General features: G+C 36.1%; 1 protein-coding gene across 2 annotated transcripts in view; it reads right to left on the bottom strand.

Moving 5' to 3' along the window:
- Positions 1 to 16,451, bottom strand: part of thsd7ba (thrombospondin, type I, domain containing 7Ba) — a 149,478-nt gene that overhangs the window by 54,466 nt on the left and 78,561 nt on the right. For both annotated transcript variants that reach the window (XM_044131882.1, XM_044131883.1), the window contains exons 11-14: positions 11,150 to 11,265; positions 10,203 to 10,335; positions 7,847 to 7,950; positions 1,494 to 1,685 (exon numbers count right to left, since the gene is read on the bottom strand). In XM_044131882.1, coding sequence (XP_043987817.1) covers positions 1,494 to 1,685; positions 7,847 to 7,950; positions 10,203 to 10,335; positions 11,150 to 11,265 — 545 coding nt within the window. The remainder of the gene's footprint in view (positions 1 to 1,493; positions 1,686 to 7,846; positions 7,951 to 10,202; positions 10,336 to 11,149; positions 11,266 to 16,451) is intronic.

Here is a 16,451-nt window from a genome sequence, read left to right as displayed (position 1 = left end):
AGAGTGCACTTTGGTGGCTCAAATATTCCAGATTTATTTTCTCCTTATCAGTGGTAAATTTATTTTAAAATGGTAAATGTCATGAATCAGAATACTAACTGCAGTTGTTTTTTATATACTTGTTTTTTCTTCACATCCTTCAACAGTTTGAAAAAACACATTGAGTTAACAAGTATGTCTAAATTATTTTTAGCTTTGAGTGCACAGGTGCAAAGTATTTTGTTTGGTTAGTTTGTATGTGGCAATCATGTCTGTTTCTTTCATATTTATCTGACATGACCACTGGAGGACTGAAGGAAATGGAGAAGCAAATAAATCAAAGAAATATTTTTATTTAAATTTAAAAAATTTTTAGTGTGAATTTCATCCATATTATTTTTAGATCCTTCATTTTCTGTTTGAATTTCAGCTAAGAGTGGTTTCTTTTTGGATTCATCAGCTTTGAAGCACTGAAGTACACTGACTTCAGCTGATATTTATGAAATTGAATAGCCACATGGTACAATTGAACAGCCTTTTGTTAAAGAGCTTTTAGGCTCTAAAATAACTTCCACTTCAGATACAGAGAAAGTAGTCAGCATTGAGCTCAAGGAGGCTTTACAAAATAGATGAAGTGTCTAAGCGTAGGCCTTGGTATGCCGCCAGCTTCCTTAACCGTAGACTGGAGCTTTACAAAAAGAAAACAGAGCTCATCCGCTACCCATCAATCTCTCTAAAAAAGAAATTTAAGCAAGCACTGAATTTGGCATAATCAGTAGAAATGCTCAAAAGACCTTTTATAACCGGCACAGGGTAATCAGAATTAGAACAAATTATTCCCAGGGAAACCCACAGGAAAGCAACGTCTGATGTCATGTGTTAGTTTCTCAGAGCGTTATGAGGGGAGGAAGGCTAAGTTTAATACATCCCCTTCAGCATTATATTAAATATTCATGAAGACAAATAGTATCCAGTCTGGTCTGCAACCATGACATGCAATTCATATTCTGCCATCTGCACAGAAATTGGGGATAACAAGCTATAAAGAGCTAATTTCAACCGGGTGAAATGCTAACAGGGACAGTGCAAAGTTATAGTGAGATTACCTGAATTACAGCCGAGGCAATGTTTATTGCAAATAGTACATCAAAGTCTACATGTTTTTGAGTATGTGAAGAATATGCAGCAATTAGTGCTGTCCAAGAAGCAACAAATAAATCCTGTCTGCTGCTGCTTTGGTGAGATCGATAAGGATCAGGCTGTCCAAAGGCCACATTGAGGAAATAGCTGCAACCTCTCACTCAATAGTCAGGCTTGACAAAAGCTTTCATCTTCTCGGCTTTAATTTATTTCTAAAGTCACAGTCAGGCATATCAATGAAATCATGCAGCAGCAATGTGAGGATGTTTGACATCGGAGGAAGATTTGATTGTTTCTGGAGTAATGAATGAAGCACTTGTTTTTGAATGACGTTAATGTCCCCACAAGATTAAAAGTAAAAGAAAAGTCCGTACCTACAAGTGAACGCCTGCGAGTGCGTGAGCTGCCACATCCGGTGCATTCAGAAAACTTGGACCAAGTAGTCAGAGTGCAGTCGTCCTTGCACGCCACCCGGCATTCTCTAATCTGAGAGGGAAAGGGTCCAGCCCATTGCAGGCACTCTGTCATGTTGGCTGGCTCCCCATCTTCCCCAACACAACTGATTCCTGCAGACACATGGAAAGGAAATAATTCCAATTACATGATGATTAATATTCACACAATAGCTGGTCCAGAGTTTAGTAGGCCTGAGAACTAGTGTAGGGCACAGAAGTTATATATATGTATTTGGGCCCCCAAAACTTCTGTGCCCTACACTAGTTCTAAATTATATATTTCAAATTAACTGATGCATAGCAAACATTATTTTTATACATTTCCAAAGAAGTTCAAAACTATCCAACTATTAGGTGTTTTAAATTTCATGTAAATTTCAAATATACAACTATTTCAAAAACAGTGATGCAAAAAAACAAGCTCTAAACAATTTCTTATGACATTGAATAGTTGTATTAATAGTTGAATAGTTGTTGTATTAATTATTCCAATGCCTGGAGGATGTATGTTTGAACAAATTTTTAAGTTCTCCAAGTTTTTGAGAACTGGAGTTATGGCTTAGCAGGTAGCTAAATATATATTTCTAACACTGCGAGCTAATGTAGGAGACTAAAGGTCACTATACTAGTGGAAACATGCAAAATGTTGGTCAGCAATTTAAGAGAGACTTTGCTTGCAGTAAAGCCAAAAATGATGATTTTAAAAAATCAGAAAAAGTTTTGGGAAGGGTAGAAATAATTGTTTGTAATGCTTCTTCTATATCATATTTTGAGAAATATTTCTCTCATTTCCGATCAGAAACAAATTTCTTGAATATTTTTGCAGGTACTAAGATCCAGATGTCTTTGTCCGTAAATAAGTTAATTCTGATATTGAGAAAGAATGACATTTGCTCAAACCACTGTTTTGGAGAATCAAGTTTCTTCAAATGAGAAACAGAGGCTGTTACTATATAGAAAAATAGAGACCTGCCTCATGAACATTTGGGATAAAAAAAAACAACCACTGGATAAAAAAAAAAACACTGTCGAGGAAAACTTATCCTACAACTTTGATGCCTTAGAGAATCCACTGACAAGTGCAAGCGTACAACGTACAAACACACAATCTGTTGTATTGATTCATATCTGGTTTTTAAATTTCACCCTCTGACAAAAGCTGTGTGGTTTGCTAAGGCTGCGTGGGGCGGACATTTACATAGAAAGCCCAGCAAAGGCGATGATAACCGTTATAAGGGTCCAGTTATGTAACACTAAAAAATATAGCTCTAAAATCGAAAGACATTTTTTTGAAAAAGGGATGGAAACTGATTGTTGCAGAGGGAGCTTTATTCCTCTTTTTAGTAAAAACTTTATAGGAAGGAAAAAATTCACAAGCTGCAAAAAAGTCGTCCAGCTATTATCACTATGACTACTTTGTCTTCAGTGACATTTATTTCCACCTTTGCACCTATTCACTGAGACAGCCAACTCCACCACTGACAACCTCATTCTGTCATTCTCTGTGACTTTTATTAGCATTTCTGTTCTGACTTTCTGACTTTGAATTGTCGACCAGCCAATTTAAGAAAAATTATTTCTATCCGTTAAATAGGCTCATTTGTGTGGCTTTTCAAAGAAAACTCTCAGCAATTGTGATACTCTTGCCGTACTTTCTTCACCAGTGGCAAGGATCATATTTTACTATAGACTACTAGATAAAGGTAAGTATCTCTGGTAATTACTCGAAGGAGATATTTTACCAAATCTTGTCAAAATCTTTGTGGTATGATTGTGGAGTACACATAAAAATGTATTCTTTAAAGATCAAAGATAGGTTTCCTTCTATTATAAACCAAATATCCATTTCCTAATATTACTTTTAATAGCAGGTTTTAAATATTTACATTCTCACCATCAAACATAATTTCCATTTTAATTCTGTATGAAACGTTCTTCATAAAATACTGTGAAGAGTAATATAGACCGGAATCATCAGAGCCATTAAGCCACATCTTTCTTCCACATCAGCAAAACTCATTTTCCACTGAATAATTTTCTCCAGGAGCTCCAGTTCTACCAGGAGAGGTTCATAATACATGCTGCCAGATCTGAGTTGGATTGTGGCAATATATTGAAGATAATGGAAGACTGAACTCTGCATAGTTGTTTGTTATTTAATGAAGATTTTCTTGAATTGCTTGTTATCTTCCAAATGATTAGCATTGGCCATAACAAACATTCTTTTCAACAATGAGAGGTATTCAAGCTCTATTTGTTTTTTCATATTATAATGAGTGTTATGATGGATTTATAATTCAGTGGAATCAAAGGTCTTCATTCTGCAAAATTAAAATGTTTTTAAGAGTTTTAATCTGAACTTTTTTGAAATGCACTGGTTAATCCAGTGTTTCTCAATTCCAGTCCTCAGGCCCCCCTGCTCTGCATATTTTAGATGTGCCTCTATTCCAGAACAGCTGATTCAAATGATTGCATGACCATCAAGTGCTGCAGAAGCCTGTTAATCACCCATATATTCAATCCAGGTGTGTGGCAGAAAGGAAACACCTAAAACATGCAGGGCAGGGGGGCGTGAGGACCGGAATTGAGAAACACTGGGTTAATCCATTATGTTTAATTATGAATTTAGTAGTAAAGTCTCCTTCATATCAGATTAGGATTCTGTTCCGTTTCCAAGATTTCTGAGCGTTTTCAAGTAAAGTTGGACCACGACATATTTTAAATACCTAACATCATAAAGCAATCTTGATGTTAATGCTTTCACAGTACCTATAACACAACACATTTTATTTACATTTTGCTAAATTTTCTTTTAAACACAGAAAGTAAAGTAAATGAGCTTTAGAAGCCATTGAATCATGTTTTCTGTTTGTTTTGCTTTGTTTATCAGGTCGTCCCTCTTTAAAATGGCTTTCTATAAGGTTTACCTAGTTAATGTAATATCAAGTGAAAATGAAAAACTTGGTGTTTAAGCACTTTTCTAAGAAAACATACAAGAAGCACAATGCTTCCTCCCTGTCAGGTCAATAAAACCCATTTAAACTATTCTAACGTAGTAGACATTGGGACCCACATACACTTTCCTAAACTTGGTCTTCCAAGCCAAGTTGAGCCATTAGGGCTGGAAGGTTTGACTATCTGGCGTCCAAACTAAACAGCCTGTAAGGGGAAACTGGGCAGTCAGCAGCTCATTAACACTATTTCTGCTCTTATGCAGACGGATGGCAGCATCCTTATGTTGGGATTTTTTTCTGCCTCTTGGACAGTGCTGTGAGATGGAATTTTATATATATATATAAGGGATGATATTATAATATCATCCCTTAGATAAGGATAGATTTTACATTTTAGCAAGATAATAGCTATGAACACCAAAACAAAAGAACACACAACCTAGCCTGAGGAAAACACAAAAAGTATTGGTGTGACTTCAGATGTTTTTGAACATTAAGGCAGTGTGGGGTCTTTTGGGAAGATCTGCAGTGAACCAAGTCCCTTCTCTAACTTGTTGAGTTTGATTGATCTGCCTGAAACAAGTAAGAAAAAAAATGTGCCCAGCTTGTAGACTAACACCTAAAAAGGCTTGAGGCTGACAGTACAGCTGAACATGCTCAGTGCAGGTTTCCACACTTCAAGTGTACAGTACAAAAATCTTAAGGTTAATCTACAGTTGATGTTACGCTCTAAAGCTCGAAATGCAAGGCTGACATTGATACTTGACCTTGTTTTGAATGAAGTAAACCTCCTGCAAGTAGGAATGGCTGATGCAATTGTTTACTGGTGGAGGAATGCATGAGAATTACACCATAGGTTCATTTTACAGAATAAAAGGAGCTTGCATGTTTTTTTATGCAAAAAGTAGCCACTTTATTAGGTACACTGTCACTCCGAATGTCAGCTATAAGTGGAAACTGATGCTACAATTTTTACAGGGTCAATAACAAATTTTTCAAAAAGTTTTTTTTTAAACATACTGTGTGTTGATTTCAAGTCAACATGCACTAAATATACCGCTATACCAATAATCAATCACTATATGATATATGCGGAGATTTTTTTTCTAATATGTTGTTCACAACCATCTTTGCTACATAAACCATGCATTAGATACTATGTTGTGGGTGAAATATGTGAATACATATTTTCTTAAATTGCAGGAGATTTTTATGGGTGTCAGTAACTGATCATTTCTTTCCAACGTCTTGCAGCGCGGGAGTAAAGTAGTAGTAACAGAGCTTTCATGAAACAAAGATTTGTGCTCTGAAACCTTTTGTGGCTTCTTGAAAACAGAGTTGTTACTCAGACGATTTATGCGACTATCCTCTCAAGTTTTTATTACTACGATCAACTTTAAATTTTAGCTATTTGGATGAAGAAGTGCTTCACAAAGACTGACATAATCTGTTTTCCGTCTTCTGATAAAAAAAAAGTTTTATATATCTTAATAAGACATTGAGGCTGTACAGGGTAGAACATTTCTGAATTAATTTTATTGTTTTATTTCCCTGCCATCCCTCTCAGAGACTCCTTTTTTCATTTACGCAGGGAAAAAAAAAGAAGAATGTTAAAAAAAAGTTAGAGACAAATTTATACTGCAAATAAAGTAATATTTTAGTCACAACTGTAATGAGAATATGGAGCATTGTGTTGCTTTCAATTTGTCATGTAAAACAAATCTATATTTTTATATCCTAATCAGAAAGAGAAGTCAAAGGAAATATTGTTTTCCAAGAAAACAGAACAATGTTGCATGTGTTTGTATTTGTGTCCCTGCATTGTGTGGAAATATACACACACTTTATAGAGGCAAATAGAAATCTGGTCTGTTGTTAACAACCACGCATAAGTCTAAATCTTTTTCTTCACACCAGAGGTCTGAAACATAAAATTTGTTACTTTTCTAAGTTCTTACACACTACAAACATCAATAAATATCCATGCAATAAATACAATCAAAGATTAACAAAATACCAAATACTACCTATATAACATAACATTTTCAAATATACAGAGGTAAGTGGATAGTCTTTAAAGGTCTGTGGATAAATGAAGATTTCTAGTTTTCAGTTCTGAATTTTTAAATACGCCCTTGTCAATTGTTTCTTTCCTCTACCATGGTCCTTTTCCCAATTATTATGCCCTAATTATATATCAGTCTGACATTTATGTATTCTTGCCCAGTGAATTGGTTCTGCCACCCATGGAGCAAAAGTAACTCAAAGTTCTTTGTCATTCGTAAGTCTATATTTAAATTATGTGTTTCTACTAATTACAAATTTTCATCTCACACTTTTTTTGAAATGTCACAGGTATTTAACTTAGCCATTTTCCAATCACATTCAAATAGGATGCTCCAAAGGTCAATGAATCTTGCTCTTAACCTGGGAACGCCACAAACACTTTCACTGTGCTCGTTAAAGATTCACTTCAGAAATGTCAGTCATAATTACACTGAGACGCTTGCTGAGATCGGAATTGCTCAAGTTCTCAAGGCAACACAGAGCAAGGTTGCACTCATCATTGAATCAGAACAACCTTCTCCAAATGTATTACTGGACGTTTGCTCGCCTGTAAATCCATATAATGTTGCAGAATGGTGTTTTAATTATATAGATAATGGGAACAGCCTCCACTGACAAATCTAAAATGCTAATTAAAAACCTTTTTTACTTTGGAGCAAATCAACAGTGCTGATTTTCAAAGCAAGGAATTTTCTGATCAAATGTTCTAACGATTCAACTGTCAAATGCACTCTCCTTCTAGTCCACTTTAATGTGGTGTAATCATTTTATGTGTTATAGACAGTCAGGCCTTAGACATCTTTCATTGCATCTAGTTTTAAAAGTGTAGTCTATTCTAACACTCTTCTTAACAGTATAATAAAGAACACTTAGGCAATGAGTTTACACATATCATACGTGAAATGTTATTATTTGAAGATGCTCCAATCAACCTCCATTACAAAATGGCAAAAATATTTATTCATGCTCCTGTAACATAACAAGGTAGTGACAATAGTGCTGAAAGTGTACCTTATTAGCAGAATACATTATTAGGAAGCCTATGCTGTGTTATAAAAAAAAAAAAAAAAAATCAAAAAAAGTCGTCTACTTCTTTTCCACATCTCCTGTTCAAGAAGCCCAACAGAAACAGATATTTTATGTTTTTTTTAGACACAGACAGTTTAAGGGTGGAACGGTGAAACATGGTGGCAGCAGCTGTGTGGAGAACAGAAAGCGTGGAGAAGACAATAGGTCAGGGTTAATACTTGCCTCTTGTTTCTAAACCATTTCCACAGGCTTCTCCTGATCCCGATAATCCTCGTCTAACAGAATCGGGCACCAGGGTACAACTGTGCCACTTGTGCATCCTCCACCTACATAGGGTGACAAACACAAAGGTTTTATTTGGTAAAGGATGAATGCAGTTTTATATCTTTCTTATATCTTTTATATCTCATCATAACTTTTTATACTCAGTTTGTAAATTGATGCAACTTTGATGAAGCATTATTCATCTTGTAGATATCAATAAGAACATTACTATTGCTTTTAAATTTGTAAAATTTAAAGTAGAATTTAAATAAGATACATCATAGAATTCTATACCTATTTTATACATATTGGTGATCATATATAACATCAAACAAACACAAATACATTTAGAATCTTTTGACCAAATAACTAATTTGCATATATACTGTGAAGCATTGTGCAACATTGTAGAATAATTAGTTAGCATTCTAAAAAAAGCAGATAAACAATGAGAACAAATTGTGAATAATTGTTTTCCTTGATGTTTTATTTCTCATATTTAGATTAGCAGGTGGTAAATTATAAATGCTCCAAATTAAATAACAATAAACGAGATTCATAGTTTAATGATTGGAGTCATGAAACTCCTTTTAACTACTGTGTTTCCCAACCTCTTTATCTCATGCTTCATTTTCATGATAAATCTGATTCAGTACGGTGATTCTGTCATTAATTCCCAATACTAACAGCAATAAACATTTTTAGATCATTTATATATCTTGTTCTAATTGAAAAAGCTCAAGAGTTTAAACTAACAGATAAGTGCTGTTTAAATATATACACAGATCACTATGACCATCTGTCCAGACTGGGCGTGTTTGAGCAGCCTATCAGAAATGGTTGGTCTCCCAGGAGAGTACCGACCAAAGCATTGCCCCGTCTCTGTTGCCATGCTTTCTTCTGTTTTCCACAGTTGGGGGAAACACACATACCTGACCAACGAAGTAAATAAAAACATCTGAGCAGGAAAACCTTCTTCCTTTGAGTCAAGGTTGAGTACTGATGACTACAGGTCCATTCATGGAAAATTCTCTGAATAGCATAGGCAACCTGATTTACATAGGTCAAGAACAAGAACTGCAGTGAAGCAAATATTTAGTGAATACATTGTTTAACCATCACAATTTGGACAAACGTTTTTTCCTATTTAACCTGAGGGAAACTGAAGAAACTGTTATTCTTTTTATATAGAGGTGTGGTGAGCAGGGAGGAGTTTTAATCAGCCAGTTTTGTTAGCTAAGATAAGAGTTAGCTTCTGCAAGGTGACTTATATTCAATTATAAGAAAACTTGAGGTCTAACGTTATGTGTGAATGCTAAACGAAATAGTTGCAAATTTTGTTAGTTGGTTGTTCTATGACTACCTTTTTTTCACCAAACAATATCAGTAGCTAGCCTAATTATATAACTGCAGCAGGATTTTGACATTAATTAGCTAAGACTGGCAGTTGAGCCCGTCTAATCCAAAAACAGCAACAAGAGCAGAGTGAAAATGATTGATTGTGAAAGTGAAGCTGAAATGCATTTTTCTGTGGAAAAGAGAGGACATCTGTTAGAGCCAGATATCCTTGACTAGAGGCCCTCTTTGAAGTAGCTGCTTGCTTGATTCCCCCATGAGTCATGGTACCTGGTTCTACAGAGAAGGATTGGTCATAGCCCCCTTTTAGTTTTTTTATGGGGAAATTTGATGAATATTTAAGTACCCTTACGATAGTGTGTAAGCTGTACGTTTAACAGCCAATCATCAGTCTATCCACCCTAAACTTAGACATGAAGTCATTCAGTTTTACCTAATTAGAGACCTGAGAAAGAAAAGTGAAGCCTTTTTATGCACCAATGAGTATATAGTGTAATTTAGAGATTGCTTTCCTGCATGTTGAATCAAAGTCAGATTCACCCATGTTGCTGGGCCATATCATCAAAGACATTATGGCTTCATCATCTGTGACCTTACAGATAATGTCATCAGTCTGGATAACCTCGCTGAGACAGCAGGCACTGGTGCTCACTGAAATAACCTACTATAACGTCCATATGGATAAATTCAATCTTAAGTTTTCTTTTTTTTAATGCAGCTACCTAACATGACATACTAAAATATATGTCTTTATTCAATAGGTTACTTACTTTGATTATCTAACTCACTAACAAAATGTAGCTATTGAATATTTTACATTAACTAATTCTTACAAAAAGAGTAATTTATTAGGTTGATGCCCTTAACATGTTCCACAATGCATTACACACACGGTGTGTTACTTTAAGTCTTGCTGACATGAAAAGAAAAAATATTTAACTATAAATTTTGTTTTTACCTAAACACCGGACATACACGAACTGAGTCACACTCCCGTCCTTCGTACAGTGTGTCAGGGCACTCTTGACCTCCATTAGCAGGCTTCTGAATGATGATTCTGTACCGAGATTGCATTGCAGCAGTTGAATTATCTGTTCAACACGAAACACAAATTTCACAAAAAGTATCTTCTTACAATGCAGTACACAAAAAGTGTAAACAGGTAAATGAAGGAGACCCTTGTAAAGGACAGTGAATTTAAAATGATGAGAGCACAAGTTTCTTATAAATGTCTCCAACGAAGATCAGACATCACCAGCACAGTCTGACATCTCAAAGAGACAGCCAAAGAAACGAGTGGTCTGGAAATTGATCTGACTCTGATTAGCATGCCCTTGATGCTTGTGATGTCCTCCACTTAACTGCAGTCTGTTTTCGGACACACCACACTGTAATGGCTTCATTTGGCTTGGGCTCCAAGGCTCATTACACAAAACTAATTACAAAACATTCAAAATGCTGCAATTAAGAAAGTGATTATATCGTCAGCAGGCCCAGTGGACTACAGCATATTTACAGCGATGCTATGCCTGCTCACTTCTTCAAAAAACAATTACATATTTTTTAATTTCCAGGATACTACAGTACACCTATGGAAAAACCATTAAATATTCATTTTCCTCTTGATGTGTCAGCTTAATGTAATAAACAGTTAAGATTGTCATCTACTATTAAATGTAATTATTAGGCACACTGGACCAGTTTGATGTGCCAATTCATTCTGGTTTGTCTTGATCAATTATTCCCTCACAACACAACAAATTGTTAATGAAAAAACTCTCAAATTGTGCTCTGGTAGGTTTACTGATATTTATTAATGATTATTTCCACATAATATGAATATTATTTTACAAAGTGTTGTCAGTCTTATTGTTCAACAACAACATCCTTCATGCAAAGACCTACCTGGGAGACAAGATGCTGGACATGCTGTCCATTCGCTGAAAGGGGTCACTACACAGTCCTTCTTGCAGGGAAACAAACAGGGCCAGGTAGTTCCTGGGCGAGAAGACTCTAAACACCTGAAAATGTGAACAAAAAGTGTCTTTAAATTGACCTTATCCCAATGAACAACACACAACTTGGTTTTTATTGGCAAGAAAGCAACATGGTGGACCAGCTGTTCTGTGCTTCACAGATTTTCTTAACACTCTGATGCATAACATATTGGTTATACAGTCTTCCACGAGTGGGTCATTTTGGACCGGTGTTGAAATCAACGTGTTTTTATGCTGCTTTTGTCATTTTGATTCAAAATAATGTTTAATATGATACTTTCTGCTGTGTTTTATTTCACACAAGAATTATTTTCATTTTTCACTTTTTTAAGCATTTTTAGAAGAAACTATAGAACATTTGTGACAATTTGTAAGACATTTTTAAAATAAAATGACAACAACAGCAATATGCATCCCAATCAAATGCCCAAGTCACCTCAACTGGTCTTTCATTTCAACATGTTTGTATAGCCATGTTTAGACAGGGGGTTTAATATTAGACATTTAATATTAGATAGCACATATCATATTTTAAAATGAACACATTTATTCTAAATGTATAGCAGAAAGTTGGAATATATTAGCAGAAAACTTTTAATCAGTAATACTGTTTTCTGGCAGTGTGTGACAGAAACAACACAGCTCTTTCAGAATGTGACATTACTCGTTCTGCATCTAGATTACATAAATATACATAACAGGTTCACCCCTGAGTGCATTCATCTTTTCACATTTGAATCTGTCCTAACTGCATAGACAGATGCTAGTTTCTTTGTAGAGCTGCAGCAGATCTTCCTTGGAACTAGGCCGATCTGTAATTGTATATCAATTTGAAGAATAAAATCTAATCTTTCAAAATATTTTTTTCATCCTCTTCCTGTACTCAGAGCTCAGATTCCAACTGTATTCTACAATCTGTTTCTCTTGGTCTCCTTCTTGTCGCTTTTTCACTTATTCATGCAAATCCTGAAAAAATGTCAGAGAACTCAGTGTTGAAGTAGCAATGAATTTGCTAAAAGACGAAAAGAGATATTCAGTGAAAGCCAAGTGACACCTCACCTTATGCAAATCTTTATCTACTGTAGCTTTACCAAAAAACTAAGCAACTTCATTGAATTATACTGTTAACACAAGACCAGTGAAAACAAAGGAAAGCATATCCACCAGTAATTGCACTGCCTCAACTTTGAACTAATAACATTTGTCACTAATGAATTCTACTCCTAATTAGAGGACCAAGATAGCTATTACACATTTTTATTATGTGAGATTGCCTAATTGTTTTTGAGATCCACAACCACTGTGCCTCCATAATCCGATAAGGCACAATGTAGAAGAAGCAAGTAGCAGCTCTCAGCAGCATTTATTTTTCTAAAAATACACTTTGCTCCACCTGTGTCAAAGATAAGAAACCGGATAACGGCCAGCTGCCAGAAGTGTGTAACACTAATAACAAGAAAAGCTTATGTAGCATTTTGTTGGAGTGTAACCTAGGAAGAAAAGGTTAAAACAAGGGTGCTAATTAAATTGGGAAAAAAGTTTCAACATGAAAATTGCTTAACGGTGCGTCATCTCTGGCATGTTAATGGAACTGTAAAAGTTTTTTTAGTGACTTCAAACACTTTCTTTCCCTAAAACAATTTTTAAAAAATCTTTTAAAGTTTTTTAGAAAAATTCATTTCTTCTGTAACGCATCTTTAACACCCCAGACTGTGTTGTATTCTCCGGGTTGTGGAGCTTAAACATGATTGGGATTAAAACACTCTGCAAAATAAAATAATTCATAAGCTTTGATGTTTTGATCAAACAACAGGCAAACCCCTCCTCCTTGTCTCGCACAGGCATGCATAGATCTCCAAATTTCATTTCAGGCTGAGTGACTCCTTTTTCCCCAATAACCAGAAATCCAGGATTCACTGGAGCCCCAGCATGGTGCCACATCCCTCCGACTGCAGCAGCCAGCACGGACAGGAATGAGATCAAAGTATACCAAAGCATGAGAAGGCAGGATATATAAAACCTTTTCCTCTCCTAGCTTTATCCCCTCTCTTCTCGCTGCCTTTTTGCACTGATGCATGCCAGAGGCCATGGCAACGCAACAAAGCAGCTGGGGGAATATTGTGGGATTTGCTTAAAATGAGGATGTCAGACATACAGTTAAGGCAATGAGGCTCAGCTGTGACAACAGTGTGAGGATAGAAGGTCTTTTAGATCTTCTTGAGAATATCTTAAAGAGTGCAGTCAAAGACCAAATTAATTGCTGTTATGGTCTAAGGTAATCCATACTAAAAAGATAAATACTCTTTATAGAAAAATATATCATCACAGTTTCCATGATTATTGAATTTATTAAAGATCTCAGAATGTCTGTGGATATTGATTTTCAACAGTAAACAGAAAACTACATTGAATTAAAGGTGGCACTGAAAATATTTTTACCTTGTGGAATATCCACATTTTTTCTGTCATCTCCTGGTTTGTCCTACTCTGCAGACCCGTTTTTGTTTGTAGATTTATAATATAGGACATTATCTCTGTACATTTCTTTGAAAACAACATTTAGGCACAGTCACATTGAACTTCACAGGATTTTACAAAGTTTGTATTTAAACACACTAATCGTACCCACCAAAATTAGTGGGATTATTTAATTAGAGGACGCGTCAATGTCCTCTTTCAGTGTCTCCAAGAATATACAGAGAAAAACGCTTCTATCAAAACCTTTCTAAGAGATTTTAATTGGCAAAGTCGGAATATTTGTCAATGTTTATGTCCTGAGAAACATGAAAAAGCCATCACAACTGCCCAAGATTTTTGATCATTCACTGATTTTCAGTTTGAATGGAGCAGAGATGCTGCTGCTGCTACAGCCTGTGTCTGCATCATTACTACTCCCATGACGCACATCTTGCCGACATTAAAGATTTTGAAGAATATCAAGCAGATGTTAATTCAGTTTTGGAGCTTAGCTGCTGCTGCTAAATTGTCATAAATAATTACTTTAGATAGCTTACTCTAATCCTGTTTGGTGCTCCCATTTTTTCCACCCTTTCATTCCAAGAATTGTGGTTCCAAACTTTTGGTTCATGTAAAATTCACTCCGTTTCCCTCACAGTACAGTTTGGAAAAGCTTTTAAACCATAATGACTATGAAACAATTTGAGATTAATACTGTATTTTGTGATTGATTTCACTGTTTTAAATCGTATTCTGGACTCCACAGTTGCAGTTGATGGGGACCACAGCTGCACTCCAGGTGTAGCAGGAACTGCTCTGCGTCAGGTGATGTAATCTCCATAAGCTCTTATTGAAAACGAACGTAAAAAAGAGTTTTAAAAAAATTTACACTGGTCGTGCCTTATAAAAAGGTCAAAAGTTTAATTTGTGGTCTCACGTGACCAGAGGTCCCTCCTTGTCCTCTACATGGCTTGTGGCATTCTTTAGGAAAGCCTTTGAATTGCTTTCTTTCAGAGGCTTTTTGGTCTTACCTTTTCCATAAAGCCATGACTTGGGGAGACTGAAAATAAGACTCATCTTTTCAACTAAATTTCCACCTGAGTGGTGGATTTTGAATCTCCACCTCCAGGCTGCTTTTGTGACTAATGCTTTTCTTGCATGGCCTGTAATTCTTAGCAGGTATAGAATTACACCAGTCTTTCTAATTTTCGATGACAGATTGAACAGCTCCCTGAGATCTTCAAAGCATAGGATATTGCTTTATACTCCAACCTTGCTTAGAGCTGACTGTAATTTATGTCCTGTCTTGTTTGGTGTATTTCTTGGTCTATGAATTCATACTTCAGGTTTTTGATGGTAATAATTGAAAGCCATGTATCCATCCATCCATCCATTTTCTGAACACCCTTCTTCCCTAATGGGATCGGGAGGGTTGCTGGTGCCCATCTCCAGCTGCGTCCCGGGCGAGAGGTGGGGTTCACCCTGGACAGGTTGCCAGTCTGTCGCAGGGTAACACAAAGACATCCAAGACAAACAACCATTCACACACACACACACTCACACCTAGGGAGAATTTAGAGAGACCAATAAACCTGACAGTCATGTTTTTGGACTGTGGGAGGAAGCCGGAGAACCCGAAGAGAACCCACGCATGCACAGGGAGAACATGCAAACTCCATGCAGAAAGCCCCCGGGCTGGGAATCGAACCCAGGATCTTCTTGCTGCGAGGCAACGGCTCTGGCAACTGTGCCACTGTGCAGCCCGAAAGTTACTTATATTTTACTATTTTGTAACAGTATAGATTATTCTATTACTTGTAAATGCTTGGAGTTTGCAATTTTGAAGACCAATTGTGGTAAAATTATTTGCTTAAATTATTAATCATGACATGCAGTATGTTATTTATTTCTCATACATACTACCCACAGAGCGCTATTTTGAACGTAGTATTTGAGCAAAGTGTTGAAATATTGAATAGAGTTCACAAGTGTTACTATAGATGCTATTCTCGAGATGTGGAAAAAAGGAACAGAAATAAAACTGAAAATCAATCAAACTTTTTCCTGCAGGCTCTGGGCTGATACCAAGGAAAACCCACTAAGCTTTTGGTAGAGCCACAGATCCCAGCAGAGATTATTGCCCACCATGAAATGCTTAGGTGTTTTGCTGACTGAAGGAGCGTATTTTTCACAAAGAACATTGGTTTTTGCTTTGAAATTTCTGTTCAGAAATGTAAAGACATTTTCAGTTGATCGTTTGATATTAAGTAGAAAAACAATGCTCTCTGATGGTGGTTGTGTATCCCTAAGAGTACATGTGCCTCGTTTAATAAGTAACTGAAAGCTCTAACTCACAAGTTACTGACAGACACAATCATTACCGATGAATAGCAACATGCAGGCCTAGGTTTTAGGTGGTGTTCAAATAAATGAACACTTTGCAGGGATATGAGAGAGGCGAAGTGATTAAATTCACAGCACACTGTACGAGCCAGATCTGTTGGAGGAGCAGAAATGACAGTTTTCATTAAAGCTTTTGTGGTGGCAGACAGGACGCGCATGAGAAAAAAGCCTCTCCATAATCCATTTTATGGCCCTGTCAATAATATGTTGAGCTAAAGAAGGGCAAACTTTGTGAATTATTTATAAATCTGTCTTTCTGGTGTGGGTTTTAACATCATTAAAGTGACAGCACAAAAGCCCTTAGCAGTGTTTGATATTGTAGTGCTGAGAGAGAAGGATAATGGGGGAGC

This window comes from Gambusia affinis, linkage group LG11, assembly GCF_019740435.1.
Source record: "Gambusia affinis linkage group LG11, SWU_Gaff_1.0, whole genome shotgun sequence".
NCBI lineage: Eukaryota > Metazoa > Chordata > Actinopteri > Cyprinodontiformes > Poeciliidae > Gambusia > Gambusia affinis.
This window is presented reverse-complemented; position numbering and strand designations above follow the sequence as displayed.